The 15,806-nt window shown below is 48.7% G+C and overlaps 1 protein-coding gene across 2 annotated transcripts in view; it reads left to right on the top strand.

Annotated features, from left to right (window-relative positions):
- Positions 1-15,806, top strand: part of ARHGAP26 (Rho GTPase activating protein 26) — a 2,838,701-nt gene that overhangs the window by 780,238 nt on the left and 2,042,657 nt on the right. For both annotated transcript variants that reach the window (XM_069652460.1, XM_069652459.1), the window contains exon 8: positions 12,982-13,111. In XM_069652460.1, coding sequence (XP_069508561.1) covers positions 12,982-13,111 — 130 coding nt within the window. The remainder of the gene's footprint in view (positions 1-12,981; positions 13,112-15,806) is intronic.

Here is a 15,806-nt window from a genome sequence, read left to right as displayed (position 1 = left end):
CCCTTGATTATGTGTAGGTGTGGTGACTCAGTGAGAAAAGCCTAGTTCTGCTATCAAGGTGGCAATGGTGGTAGCGGTGTTATCATTGGTGTCGAGGAAGCCTAGGTTGAAATCACCAAGAAGTAAGATTTGTGAACTAGGTTTGGTATTCGTGGAGAGGAGTTATAAAATATCTTCCTCGAAGGTCAAAATAGAACCTGGGGGTCTATATAAGAGGTGAATTTTTACAGTGCGAGACACTGAAAGTGGGAGCTTCAAGGAAAGTAACTCTGCTGATGGGAATGGGAGTTGTGACAATGCTCTTAATTCAAGGTGAGTCTTGGAAATAATCGCAACTCCACCACCCTTAGAAGTTTGTCCGTCAAGTCTGGTGATGGTGTAGTTATCTGGAATGGCTAAGAAAGTGTGAGTCCCGCTGCAGTATGTATCCAGTTCTCTGTTATGGCCAGGAAGTCAAGCTGATTAGCAATGATAAGGTCAGAAATGTCAGAGACATGTGCCTTCGGTGTTCTGGCATTGATAAGTGCTCCTTTGATAGGAGCACTTTATTGAGCACAGCTGTACTGTTGGAAGAACAGGGATAGTCAGGTGTTTTTTTTTGTTTGCAAGACTGTTCAAGGTCATGTTTTTGGTAATCGTAGTGGCTGTGGACTTTCGTTTGATTAGGGTTCTATCAGTGGAGATTGGTAGGGAGGTCAGTCTGAATCTAGAACCAAGTCTGGAGTTTCGAATTCTTAAGGGGCAAGGTAGGCTGGCAACAGGTTTGGTGGCGTAGCAGTGGATCCATTGGATGGGTGTGAGGACATTGGCATTGTTAACTGCTGGTGAGATGGTAGAAGACTGTGACATGGGCTGTGGTAAGCAGTAAGGTAGGAAGTAGCTCGGAGCTACAGAGTTGTGGTGGGGTAGAAACATAGACCTGGTGATGGTTATGCTTTTCTTCCTGGATGGTGTTGGGTAGTTATGGTAGTTATGGGCAGGTTTCATAGTTATCCCGTTACAGTTTATGCTAGGCAAGACTATTGCGAGTGAGAGTAAGGTGGTGAAGGTAGCTAGTAACACAATTCCGAGGGGATTGGGTCCTCCGACGTATTCCATATCTATGACAGTAATCACCACAGTTCTGCTGCTTCAGAAAATCTTTTCGGCGTCTGCGTCGATGACGTCGATATGCCGTCCTTGAGGACCTCGGCCGACGTCACCAGATGTTATAAGTAGGACGCACGACGCCCATAGCCTTAGTTCCGTTTTTTCTGCGAACGTGTTGACTTCGGAGATCTCGTTGCGCCTCGACTCTTTGGAGTTTCTGTTCTTTCGGTTCTTTGAACCTGTTAGTTTTGTAAAAGTATTATCGGGATGTCTTCCTCTTCTTGCACCCCGCGTCCGGGCTTCAAGAAGTGTGGGGACTGCGGGTCCAATATGTCGGTGACGGACTCGCACGACGCCTGCCTCTGGTGCCTCGGGGAGGCCCACGACACAGATGATTGTAAGAACGTAAGAAGAAGCTGTCGGTCGGTAATGTGTCCAAGCCCCAGAAGGCGAGGTCCACTGGGCTTTCGACGGACGATTCGAGGGGCGACTCTCTGCATCGTAGTCGTGAGTCTAGGGGGTCTTGGTCACGGAGTGGGTCTTGCCACTCCTCTGCCTCTTCAAGGCACTCCTGGAAGCCCAGTCATCGGTCGCCTACCCCGTCCTCATCCGAGGACTCGGCCCGTCGGCGGGTTTCTTATCCCACCAAGCGTTCTTCTCCGGAGGAATGGGCTTCCTTCGGGAAGAAAATGTTGGCGATTCTTGAATCGCAGGGCTCCGGTCCGTCCGCGCCTCTGAGTGGGGTCGGCCGTGACCGTACTAGAGACACCGCTCGTACGCCTTCGGGCTCGGGTGGTCGGCACGATTCGCGGGTGAGGTCCCGCCTAGACAAGGGGAACCTGTCTAGTCATGCCCGTTCCAGGTCCCGGTCCTCGACGCGCTCGAGCCCATGTGCACCTGTGAAGTCTTCGAAGAAGACGTAGACGCCGGTGGCGCAGAGGTCGTCGACGGGCTCTCTCGAGGCTCCGCCTCCGAGGAAGTCGTCGACGCCATCGGCGCCCAGGCTGTCGAAGGACACGCTCTGGGCTCTGCCCTCGAGGCCTGTGTCGACGCTGTCGGCGCCACGCTCGACGTCGATTGACTCGCCGCCGTTTCACTCGACGCCTTTCGAGGCTGTGGCGTCGGAAGTACCCCGTGGCACGGGGGAACCCCCCTAGAAAGGCTCTGGCCAAGGCAAAACATGTCTTTCTCCCTTATTCAATGCCCACTTTCCAGCCTATGAAGTATATTTCCGACGTGGAAGAAGGTTCTGAAGATGGGTTGGTTCCTGACACGGTACCAGACGAGATTCTTTCTGGTCATAGCCAGATTGTGGACCTGCGTCAGTCACTACATGACCCCAGTGGTCTGGACACCTCTCCGGAGGTGGAGTTCTGTAGGCCTGAGCCTGGCACCCATGCCGAGTCATCGTACCGGCGCCTTATGTCGAGGGTCACTGACTACTTGGGGTGGTCGGCGCATCCGTTTGATTTTGTGCAGAATGACCTGACGGATATCCTCGACCAAGGTCCACCCACTGACCCGGTACTGCCATTCCATATGGCTCTACAAAGAAGGGTGGCAGCAGTTTTGACTGATCCAGAGAGTCTCCCGGCAGTGGGCAAGTCTTTGCTGCGAAAATACCGCCCAGCCAGTAGTGACCCCTGCTACTTGACCACGCACCCCACTCCGGAGAGTTTGGTGGTGCAGGCGGCTACGGCCCCAGCTAAGCAGGCATCGTATCCTACCATTCCTCCTGATAGGGACGACAAGCGTTTTGATGGCTGGGCGAAGAAAGTGTTTTCCTCAGGGGGTATGGCTCAGTCGGCTCAGCCGTTCAGTCGGGTTTGGACTTGGCAGACTGTGTCAGCCGTTCCATGGCTGCGAGCACCGTAATACACAGGTTGACGTGGTTGAGGAAGTCCGGTTTTGCTCCTGATGTGCAAGCCAGGCTTCTCAACATGCCCTTTGATGGTGAACATCTTTTTGGCAGCAAGGCTGACGAGAGTCTTCAGAGGTTGCAGACCTCCAAAGCTGCAGAAAAGTCGTTGGGCGCTGAAGTTCGCCAACCTCCGCCTTTTCGTCCTAGGGGACAGCAATGGAGGGGAGGTTCCTTTCGTTATTACTTATCCTTTAGTAAAGCGAGAGGAGCTGCAAGTTAAAGGGGCAACCGTAAGAGTGCCAGAGGTGGAAAACCAGGTACTCGAGGTGCCAATGCCACGCGTGCAGTTGCCTCTTTGCCCTCAGGCAACGCCGCAACCGCTTCTGCTCAGTCATGAGGCCCATGCTTCACTGGTTGGGGGAAGGCTGGCACAGCATCTTGTAGAATGGCGTGCCATTACTTCAGATGTGTGGGTTCTGGAGTGTCTTCCTTTCCGGCAGAGGCCTTACGACAATCCGCCAGGGAATCTCTCTTTGAAGAGTCCGGATCCGCTCCTTGCGCAGGAAATTCAATCCCTGCTGGAGAAAGGCGCCATAGAACTGGTGCCTGTAGCGGAGAGGAACAAGGGATGGTATTCCCCTTATTTTTTGATTTCGAAGAAAGACGGGGGATTGAGACCCATCATGGACTTGCGCGGTTTGAACAAACTCCTCAGGAAGGACAAGTTCAAGATGGTTACTCGCTCTCAAGTCCTCCAGTCCCTTCAACTTCAGGACTGGTTGGTGTCTCTCGACCTCAAGGACGCTTATTTTCATATGCCGATCCATCCCAAGCAGAAGAAGTACCTGAGGTTAGCGGTTGGCGACTCACACTTTCAGTTTCAGGTCCTGCCGTTCGGATTGACCTCCGCCCCGAGGGTCTTCACCAAGCTCATGGTAGTGGTGGCAGCGCATCTCAGGAAATGGGGGATTCACGTCTACCCCTACCTGGACGATTGGTTGATCAGGGCACGCTCTCACAAGCAAGTCCTGGATCATCTGTCCGTCACCTGCCACTCCCTCCACAAGCTGGGCTTCTCCCTCAACTTAAAGAAGTCCCACTTGACGCCAACTCAGAGGCTCCAGTACATCGGAGCAGTGCTCGACACGTCTTTGGGGCAGTGTTTTCCTCCCCAGGTGAGGGCTTATCACATTCAGCAGATGGTACACAAGTTCCAACATGCCCAGAGTGTCCCTGCGTTCGAGTTCTTGAGATTGTTTGGCCTCATGGCATCCTGCATTCTTCTGGTGCCAGAGGCCAGGTTGCGGATGATATCTTTGCAATGGGCACTCAAGCTCCAGTGGTCTCAGTCCTCCGGCAGGATGTCGGACCCTGTTCAGGTGCCGTCCTCGGTCGCCATGGACCTTCTGTGGTGGGCCGTCAAAGGCAATCTGATGAAGGGGGCTCCTTTTTGGCTACCCTGTCCGGAGGTGACGATTGTGACAGACGCATCCCTCATGGGATGGGGAGCTCATGCCAACGAGTTGACAGTCAGCGGTCGTTGGTCTCCGTCGGAGTCCAGACTCCATATCAATCTGTTGGAGCTGAGGGCCGTCAGGCTTGCCCTGAAGGCTTTTCTGCCGACTGTGCGAGGAAAGAATATCCTGATGGTGATGGACAACACAGTGGCCATGCACTACCTCAACAAAAATGGGGAGGGGGGAGGGTCACTTCCTCTGTGAAGGGAGGTGATGCAGCTCTGGTTCTGGGCCATCCAGCAGGAAATTTTGATCTTGGCAGTTTATCTGGCCGGAGACGAAAACGTGATGGCGGACGCTCTGAGCAGGCAGAGCGCGATCTCTCACGAGTGGGAGCTAGCTCAGAAGATTCTCCTGGAGATCTTCGCCCTCTGGGGGACCCCTCAAGTGGATCTCTTTGCCTCCAGTGTCAACCGGAAGTGCGAAAGGTTCTGCTCGCGGGAATTTTCTCCAAGAGGAGCCTTAGGAGACCTGTTTGTGTTGGAGTGGTCCTTCCCACGGTTGTACGCGTTTCCTCCAGTTCCCGTCATTCCGCAAGTGCTGCGGAGGTTACGGAGGTTTGGTTCTCCGATGATCCTCATTGCTCCGGCATGGGCCCAGTGGACGTGGTACCCAGACCTTCTCGACTTGTCCATCTGCCCTCCACGTCGTCTTCCCTACCAAGACGATCTCCTCTCACGGGAGGGGGGTCAGGTTCTCCATCCAGAGGTCAGGTCTCTCAACCTTCACGCTTGGCTTCTGAAAGGTTGTGGTATAAGGATTGGGACCTCCCTGAAGACTTGATGGAGGTGTTGCTTTCGGCCAGACGGCCAGCAACAAAGTCCCTGTACCGTTGCCGTTGGAGAAAGTTCTGCGACTGGTGCAGGGTTAAGAATGTGGATCCTTTTTCATGTGACATTCCTATGGTTCTGTCTTTTTTGCTTTCTTTGGCCCACAGGGGCCTGCAAGTGGGTACCATCAAAGGTTACCTGGCGGCGCTGTCTATATTTAAGCACTCGTCTGAGGAGTGTTATTATTTTAAAATCCCTTTGATTTCTCAGTTTCTGAAAGGGCTCACTAATGTGTTCCCTCCGTTACCTTTCCAGGTGCCCGGTTGGGATCTGAACCTTGTTCTCAAGTTTCTAATGGGTGCTCCATTTGCGCTTTTGCATCACTGCCCTTTGAGACTGTTAACTCTTAAAACTGTATTTTTAGTTGCGGTCACTTCCGCTCGCAGAGTGAGTGAGTTACAGGCACTTTCAGTTAAGCCGCCCTTCTCTGTGTTTCACAAGGAGGGCTGTCCTTAGAGTTCGTCCTTCCTTTCTTCCGAAGCTGGTGTCTGAATTTCATTTAAGCCAGAAGGTTATTCTTCCAGCATTTTATCCTCCTCTGCATCCTGGTAAGGACGAGGAGAGGCTCCATAGGCTGGATCCTAGGAGAGCTTTAAGCTTTAATATTTCACGCATGTCCCGGGTCAGAGTGGACGATCAACTCTTTATTGGTTACGCTGGAAGGCATTTGGGACAAGCTGTTACTAAGCAGACTTTGTCTCAATGGATCATCTTGGCAATTTCCGAATGTTACCGCTTGGCGGGTAAGGACCCTCCGGTAGGCTTACGGGCCCATTCTACCAGGGGTATGGGTGCCTCTATTGCCCTGCAGAGGGGTGTTTCTATTCGTAACATCTGCGATGCAGCCACCTGGGCTTCGGTCCATACTTTTGTACGTCACTACTCCCTCGATTCTATCTGGGGGCAGGATCTGGCCTTTGGCAAGGCGGTCCTTTACTCTGCAATTTGATTGGGCATTCTAAATTTGTATATTCTAAATTCTTTTCCCACCTCCTTGCGTTGGTACTGCTTTGGGAGTCTGTCATAGATATGGAATACGTCGGAGGACCCAATCCCCTCGAAGAACAAGTTACTTTCTTACCTGGTAACGTTCTTTTGATGGCATGGTCCGACGACGTATTCCATATCGCTCCCTCCCTGCCTACCCCGCTGCAGAATTTCTTATGCGATTGCAGCTTACGTTTCCGCAAGGCTTTCTGTGGTCATACTGGCAGAAGATTGTCCCACACGTTCTGGGGAAAAACTGCAACTGAGGCTACGGGCGTCGTGCGTCCTACTTATAACATCTGGTGACGTCGGCCGTCGGAAGAGGTCCTCGAGGACGGTGTATCGACGTCCTCGACGCAGATGCCGAATGATTTTCCGAAGCAGCACAGCTGTGGTGATTACTGTCATAGATATGGAATACGTCGTCGGACCATCCCATCGAAAGAACGTTACCAGGTAAGAAAGTAACTTGTTTTTTGGTTTTGTTACATGCCCTACATGTCATTCATGAGCCTCTTGGCAGTGCTTGGATGTACAGAGAGGTATTCCTGCCAAACATATAGTTGGGTGTGCTTTTCCCTCTTTGTCCCAATGCTGGGTCTTGATGCAACCATGATTTAAGTTCGGAGATTGGGTGGTACAGGCAACATGTCCTTGGAGGCGGATGGCCAAGCTATGCCAGGTGTGTACCCAGAGGATTCTTTGACAAGGTTTGTTTTCAAGTTTTCCTTTGCATTGCTGGCTGGTTTCAAGCTTTTAATTTGAGTTCTGTAGCATTGCAGAGGTGCGATCCCTGAATGCTGATGGGTTTCCGTTAAAATTTCATTCACTACATTTGATTTGACTAATTGATCTTCTTTTGCTCGACCAAAGGTTCTTAGTGGTTATGTACTGATTGGCCAATTTTCATTTCATTCTTTTGTCCATGACTTCATTTTGCACAGTACGTTGCATTTTGATTGAATGCATTGCTCAGTTGGTAGTCCTGTGTTGAAATAGGCAGGTCGCGAGGGAGTCCAAGCTCTACTAATTATGATTCTGCGATCAGTATTATAGAGCGGGAGGTCTTTTCTGAGCATAAGGAGCTGTAAATAAGAACAATCCAGAGAGAATGTGGGTTTTCTGGGCAGCTGCGAGTTGCAGAGATGTATTCAACCACAGTCCCACAGACGAGAGACGGCTGGGGGCATTCAAAATGGGGGGACTGCCAGATGTAGCCAAAACCCTAAAGGGGAATTGGGTCCCTCCAAGATGCAGAGAAAATCAGTTTCTCTCTGCGCCACTGCTTATTGAAGACCTTCTGGATTCAGTCAATAAATTTGGTTTATTTCTGGAAAAATACCCATAAAACACATTAAAGACATAACCAATAGAAGCAACATGATCATAAAAGACCAACTGAAGTAAGGACTGAAAGCACATCAAACGCGTAAAAGAACACACTCAACAGGTGCAAAACAAACTACTGACTGCCAATCATGGTATAACATGAAACAAAATCTTTGTGTTAAAGTGTTAATAAAAAGTTAAATATGAGGAGCCTCTGTTTATTTATACTCCATCTTGTTACCAATGACAGCATAGTTCATTTTGGCCATCATCTCTTTGGGTAGTTTGCTACTGCAAAGACCAAAGACTTTCGATGTGTGGAATTCTAATACTCTACTGCCCCATTAAGCCTTTTTATCCCACCTTCTCTGAGACAATTCCTTAGTCACTTCAGTCAAACATTAATATATTTGTGAGCAATAAAGTAAGAAAAAATGGCTACAATCTACAAAGGTTAACTATATTGATGGTTGTTATAAAGTTCCCTGTTTCACCTTGCTGGTGAGTAGTAGGGTTGCAAGGCAGATGAGGAAAATAAATTGGCTACCCAAATAACATCACATGCGGAGGACAATGTTGAGGAACGGCTGTCCGGTAGAACCTGCAGTGCCTGCATGCTATTCTCCTCTTACATAGGTCCAGGAATCCTATATAAAACTACAGAATGAAAGATGGGTGGCTAAATTGGAATGGGAAACTCGACGGGGAGTAAAGCAGACCTTGGACATGGTCTCCACTCTCATAAAGTTTAGAACAGATAGGCTAACAGATTCCAACCCAGAGCAGGGGCAGTCTCGGGGCGAGACAATCTGAGAGTGGACCACTCAGGAGAAGGGACTAGCCAGTGCAAGTGTCACACCAGAACTGGAAGCCATCTTTGGAGTTGGGGCAAAGCAGCTGCCTTAAGTGGCAAACCAGAGTCCCCTTTCAATAGAAAAATGCTGGAAGGAAAGACGTGGGTGTGGCAGGCAGAGAGACGACTGCCCGAAAGGGAGAGAATAGCCAATCGCAAATCCCTCATCCGGGTTATAGGCCATCCGCACAGTCGGAACATGAGAGCCAATGCCCATCCAAGCTAACACACTGGAGTATCCTTTAACCCCAGAGAGGGTGGAAGGTGGGACCATAGCCCTATAAAAGCCCACACTGTTCTGGCATGGGGGAGTTTGGAAGAACCAGAGAGAGTACATGCTGGAGGTTAGAAAGGGAAAGTGGATTGGAGGAGAGGCGACAGGGAGAAGGCGGTGGTTGAAGAGTGTACGGAGGAGGTTTGGCAATATCACAAGGAGTCTGAGGATCGTGAGGAGTAGGTTGGGAGACAGCAGAATATTCGTGCTAGAGTGGTAACGATACAGATAACATTGGTGATGGTGAAGAGGAGGTTGGTGATATACAGAGGAGGGTACTAATGGGGAGTAGGATTTTGGTGACGGCAAGGAGGAGATAGTGAGGGGGCAGAGAAGAATTGTGATAGTTTGGAGGATATTGGGGACTGTACTGTAGAGGTTAGTGACAGCAAGGAAAAGGTTACAAAGAGACTGGTGATAGTGTGTATGAAATTGCTGGAGAAGAATATCAGGTGGTGGATGGTGAGAGCTTGGATGCGGGGGCAGTATGTCTGTACATGGAGTTTTTCAGGAGGTTTGAGAAGAAGATAAGAGGGTTGGATTATCAGAGGAGGAGGTGGAAGAATATCAGGCGATTGGAGAAAAAAGTGTTAGCCGAAAGATTAAGATCCTTACAAACATTGACAAAGATAGTTTGGATTGAAGGTTGTGTACAAGAGAGGTAGATGGAGGAGATAGAACACCAAGCAGTGGTTGATGACAAGAGGTGTTGAGTATCCAGTGGAGGTTGTGGAGGACCCAACAGTACATTGAAAGACAACAGCAGGTGGTAGAGAAATCGAGGGATGATCAAACCAGGAAGGTACTGGTGTGTCCCGTTGGCTATAGGCAAGTGTTACAGGTGGTGGTGAAAAACAAGCCCATGGTTATCCACGGGTTCAGAGCGGTGAAAGATGGAATGGAGACCCAGTCCCTGTGAGGAGGGCGTCTGCAGGTCCGTAACATTCCGCTGCTAGGGAGAATTCTCTGTTTAGGCTGAATTTCCTAACCTAGTGAGTCTCCCAGCAGCTTTGCTGAATTTCTGGAGTTTTTTTTTTCTCCTGCCAAGAGTGAGTCTCTTTTCCTCGCACTCTTGGACATGATTTGAGGGGTTCCTTTGACTGTTAATGTGTTTTATGGGCTATGGGGTCTTTTACTCCATAGGGTCTCATGTGTTTTTACAATGTGTGTTACAGAGCACCCTCCGTGCAGTGACACAGGGGTGTCATAGTGACACCCCACCATAGACTCCATACCCTGGGACTGACTACTGTCTCCCAGGGCATGTAAAGTCACCATTGGCTTTACTAGTCCCAAATTATGAACAGAAACCAGTACAAACCATCATATTGTGGACGTACTGGTTGGGGCAATTCGATTGCCCAGGGGTCTGTTAATCGAGGGGGCACGTCTCCGTCCCCCCTGATCGAGTTTTGGCTGGTGGCAGTGGATAATACTTTTTATATTCGACCGCGAATATATCTCTAAGGGATTTTCCCATTGTTCGAGGCTACCAACTTTATTTAATTCTCATAGCCTCGAACATACTGCCGGTTTATTTATTTAATATTAATTCGCCGGTTGGTATTTTTTGCCAGAACTCCATTCTAAAATTTTTTCCACTTTTTGGCGGGCTTCTCCACAGAAGCCTCCAAAAGTGGTGCCACTCTGTCTGGGTACCACAGGGGGTATGGGAGGGGGTTTAGGCACCCTGGGCTGAGTTACCTTGGTAACTCAAGTCGCACTCTTGTGTGATTGGCCCAAGTGGTGAGCCGGCCGGCTCACCACTTAGCATGTTTGATTGACAGCTAGGCTGAGTGAATGGGGGTGTGCTGCATAAAAGCAGGGCTTTTGGGACTGGAACTTTAGAAGTCGTCACAGGACCTGAGAATCTGACGAGGGAGAAGCTGAGCCGACCTGCTACGAAGACACCACCGGTGGAGCCCTGCGGAACTGACTCACCACTTCCTGACGACAGAGAAGATCTCCCGACTGGTGAGTCTTCTTCCCCTGACTGGTGGGCACAACCAGTTTACCTTCTTTTTCTCGCATCCCAGGACGTCTTGTGGTCGAATTGCCCGTGCCAAGCACCCCGGCAACCGGATAGCCACTTACCACTGGACCGCGAATAAAAGGACCGCTCCTTTTATCTGAGCACTCCGCAGCTGGTTTCTTCCCTGGCAGTGCAACAGACTCCTCTCTTCCCCCGGACAAAGCACCGACTTACATCCGCTGCCAGGAACAACTGCCCCTGCTGGAGTATTCTCACCACTTTAAGGTACCGTGTCCGCCAGGCCACCCTTTCTAAAGATTGCTAGAAGGTAATAATAATCCCTTAACCTTCTGGACTGGGCTGGCTGCCTTGACCATCTAACTGGTCCCTTTCCTTTGGTCCAACTCTTTCTGAACTGATTGTGAGACTTTTGGGCACTTTGAACCGTGTGACCTTGGACACATTTCGACCGGAGCCTCTTAAAGTGGGTCCGGCCTTGTTAACTTTGACTTTACGGTTTTAACCTGCCTCCTTCTCCTGCTGTGTTCTTCCGAAAGTGTCAGGATCTGTTTCTATCTTTGCTCTGCCTTTCTCTTCCTTGTAAACCAAGTGATTAGAGTGCCATCTCGGTTAAGCGCTCTCCGCTGTCTGAAAATAAGTGTTGCTTTACTTAAGACTTGTCTAACTAATCGTTGAAGGGAGTGTGTATCTTTTAGTGACCGTGTTTTTGAACTGCTTGATATTAGTGCCAGTGTGTTTTATTAGATGTGGTTTTAAATAAATAATTATATCTCTTTTACACCAAGCTCTGGTCAGTGTTTGCTTGTTCTACTGTGTTCTTTTGACCTATTGTGAATACTCTGTATACTGCCTAACTCTTCTTGAGGGAAGTCTGACTGCTCAGCCACAGCTACCAAGTGAATCTGTGTGGTACAGACTGCTACCAAGTGGGTTTACTGCCAAACACCTGTAGTCTTAAATCTTTTGCAGTGGTCCCAGAGGGAACTGCACAGGTTTCTGCCTAACATCCGCCCTTAGGCAGACAAGAGAGGCTCTCTTACATGATTTTGACAAACAGGGGGCCTGCTTTCTCTGGATGAAGAGATAACTGAGAAGTAGCTGGATGCTCTTTTGCAGCAGAAACTCATTCTCCACTGATCTCTCCTCGAGGAGGTCCGCCAAAATCTGCAAGGTGGGGTAAAACCTGCCCGATTACCTTAAGAAGGACATGAGAAACCCTAAAACCTGAGACTGTGAGAAGTGTTAGAAATGCATGGAAGCCTACAATGACAGGGTTCTAGGAGCGGTTTTGGTAGTCATGTAGTGTTCCAGAACAAAACCTATGAGAAAAAAAGGGGGTTGGAATGCAGTGTTTTGTATAGTTCCTCACTGTGGAATCTAAGCAAGGAGAGGTCTTGAGAAATGCATTTGTACTGTTTTGCACCCCACAGAGAGTATGTGGAGAAGGTTTAGAGCTGTGTGACAGAGAATGAGCTGTCTACTTGTGTTTCACCCCCTTTTCTGTTTAATGATGGGTTGACGTGGGTTTCACTCCGAAATATTTAGAGGGAGGGAGCTTGAAGAACGTGGATGTGGATTGCGATGTCAGGAAATTCTGGTTAGATGTTGAATGGTTTTCCAATAGAAGGTGTTTTATGTTGAGGAAGTGCCATGTATGTGAAGCCTCACCAGTGAAGGTGCTTCATGTCTGGCATTTTGAATTTTTCAGAATATGATGGTGCCAGAGTTGTGTATACTTTCAAACTTTCTCTGATCTGGACAGTCTGGTGAAGTACCCTTCATGCCTATGCAACCATCAGAGCTCCGTTGGTCTGTTTTTCAGTTTCATGAAAAATGAGAGCCCTGCTGCACCCAAGGGGAGAAAAAAGATGAGACACAGAAAACAAATTCACCGGTAGACCATTTGTGTGCCATTTTTCATCACAATGAGTAATCTTTTCCTGCATTTCATGGATGGTTTCAGCATTTCATTGCCTGGTAGCTCATTTTCATTTGCACTGGGTTACGCAGTTGACTGTACAAAGTGCTGCATTTGAAGTCAGGGGGCATTGCCAGGTTTAAACGATTCTGAATTGTTGAAGCACTTAAACATGTTCCTTCTACAAAAGAATCTCAATTGCTGTAGGTTTTGAATTGTTAGAAGGTTGTCTGCTACTTGTGAGGGCATTTTCTTTACCCCCTGGATGCCTCAATAAGTTGTATCAGATTTGGGTTTACTTGGTCTTTTCTTTTTCTCACTTCACTACAGACAAGAAATCGTTTTGAAGGCACGCGATCCGAGGTGGAGTCCTTGATGAAGAAAATGAAGGAAAGTCCTCACGAACATAAAAATCTGAGCTCCTACACCATGGAAGGGTACCTCTACATCCAGGAAAAAAGTAGGTTTCCCCACTACCCTGGTGTCCTTCATGAGTTTTCTATCGTTTGTCTTTGACGACTTGCTTTTCCCTTTTTCTTCTCTGATTTGGTACGTTCACCATCATTTTGCAAGTGTAAAGACGAACTATGAAAAAAGAGTAAGGGACAGTGATATTTGGAACAAATGAGAAATTATCATTTTAACAGAAATAGTTTCGGAATCGATGGATACGTTGAGCCATCTCGCTGCACACAAGTGTGTGTAGATGTGTGCACAAGTGATTTGCACACTGGCATTTTGGACCACTGAACAATTGAAATCCACACAGAGTGTTCTCTAGTATGTCGATTTATTCAGAAACGGTAAGGTAAGTGACTTTCTTCCAACAGGATACTCTTGTCACTCTCAGGTGTCGTCCCCCTGGAAGCAGATCGAATCCTGCTGTCGCTCAAAGTAGAACAAAAAGTTATCAAGGGTTGACGGAAGAGGTTTTCCTATTTGGGATAAGGCAACTTACTCTCTAACATTTTCTGTTCAACAACCAGGGTTGTTGAATCCATTCCCTGTCAACTCAATCCTTGTCATGCCAGAAGATATGTATTTTCCCAGGTCTGCAATCAGGATATATGGATTGCATTCAAGATAAAGATTGGGGCGAGAGAGTGAGGGTTCATGGTCCATGGATTAACGAATGCCAGAGAAGAATGTGATGAATTACAACATCCACACTGAAAACGCAGTAGAAAGGACTGATCCTCCAGTGTCTATCTTCATCAACATTGATTTACTTATTGGCCATGCATTTGGACACTGAATAATCTTGTTGAAGGGGTCAGGTTTACAATGAAAGCATTACATCCTTCTAACAGCGGTCCGCGATATTCTTCAAGCAGGTGGGTTCCTGTGAACATAAAGAAATCTTTCAGGACATTGGTGGCTTGCCTTGGTCTGACTACACATTGTGCAAGAACAGAGCTGCACAGATGGATCAACGGGACATTCTATTAATGCACTTGACCCACTGTCTCACTCGAGTCCTATACTCTCCCCTTCACGTTATGTGTGCACACTACGAAGTACACAAATACACAACAATAAGATAATACATTAATGTAACCACAGGAGTTAAGGCAATAATTGTAACTAAAAAGAATTGCATAGATTAATGATTTAATAGTGTGCTTGCTCACTGACCATCCAGTATGTTAGTTTGCAAGCGTTACCTCAAGTATGGTTATTGGACTCTAACATTTAGGTTTCTGCTACTCAACTCTGGCAATGGTGTGGGGGTGTCCTTCGCCATATCAATAATGCCACTCAAGGCCATGGGTTGCAAACCTAGTTATGGATTTGCGCTTTCCTTGGGCAATTTCGGGCACTTATCTGTTTTACTGCTGTAAAGTCATTACCTTATTCATTATATGTGTGACAGTGCCGCTGTCATGGCTCTGTCCGGGGTGGAAGGCCACTCCAAAAAACCTGCAGTGCCTGCGTGAGTCGGGCAGGCCCCCTCCCCACCTTACCTGTGATGATGGCTGTGTCCCCGCCGCTGGAGAACGCTGACAGGGAGAAGCAGGACGCCCGCTAGGAGCTGCCGATCAACATCGTTGCCATGTCACCATACCAGCCGAGAGAAGGCTGCAGTGGTGAATCTATACCACCAGGATGCAGTGGCTGGAGCAACACCAGCCACAGCAGAGGGCAAGGAGCGCTGCTCCAGCAACAGGCAGGAGGTGGATATTACGCGTACAGAGAAGCCACCACTACACCACGAGGGATTCCTAAAATATTTTTGGTAATGGGCTCTAAGGAGGCCTGGGAAAGCACTGGGTCCCTGCGAGCCCAGGATCAATGTTAAAAGTGCAACAGAGAGAGAGGCAGGGCTTACAAGCCCTTACAAAGCCCCCCCAAGCCTTTTCCTGTCACACCCCCTCATGGAAGTTAAGTGATTGGTAAGGCAAGTTGACCAGTCCTGGGAATGGAAGCTTGGTGAATGTGCGGTGTGGATTAGTTGGGTGAGGACAGGAGGTGGTGGAGGACGTCTGAGAAACCAGAAGACGTGAGGGCGACTGGAGTGCAGAAGCTATTGGAGAGTGGTGGGGTCTGCGGGGTAATTGTGTGTGAAGAGTGGTGAGTGTGAGAAGAAGAGATGGAGTAGGAGTAGCAGAGTGGTAGGCGTGGCAGTAGTAATTGTGGGAGTAGTACAGTGGTAGATAGAGTAAGAAGTGTTAGTTGTAGTTGCAGACAGTAGTAGGTATTAGTCAGTGGTAGTCACAGTAGGGAGTGCAGCAGTTGGGGGGGATAATAGTGAAGTGATAGTCGCTAGTGGGAGTAGAGGAATGAGAGTACTGATAAGAAAGGAGAGGAAGTAGCAGTAGCGGAGGAATAGTAGGAGCGAGTAGGTAGCATAGGAAGTAGGAGTAAAAAGAAAGTATAACAACGGGGGTAACGGGAGACAGCAATAGTAAGAAGGTATAGAGTTGAGAAGTGAGAGAAGAAGTCGGATCCAAGGTTGGAGGGGGAAAGGCAGAGTAAGAGATCGGAGGGGCAGTAGAAAGGCAGGACAAGAACATCTTAAGGCCAGTGTAGTGAAGGGTAAGGTAAGACTGTGTGTGCGAGATGAGAGAGTGACAATGGGTGAAAGAAGGCACCATCCCCAACGACTTCTTTAGAACACTAAGCAGGCTAGGTCAGGGAAAGACTATAAGGCCCAA

Source organism: Ambystoma mexicanum, chromosome 3p (assembly GCF_040938575.1).
Source record: "Ambystoma mexicanum isolate Mex_15411 chromosome 3p, UKY_AmexF1_1, whole genome shotgun sequence".
In the NCBI taxonomy this organism is placed as follows: domain Eukaryota; kingdom Metazoa; phylum Chordata; class Amphibia; order Caudata; family Ambystomatidae; genus Ambystoma; species Ambystoma mexicanum.
This window is presented reverse-complemented; position numbering and strand designations above follow the sequence as displayed.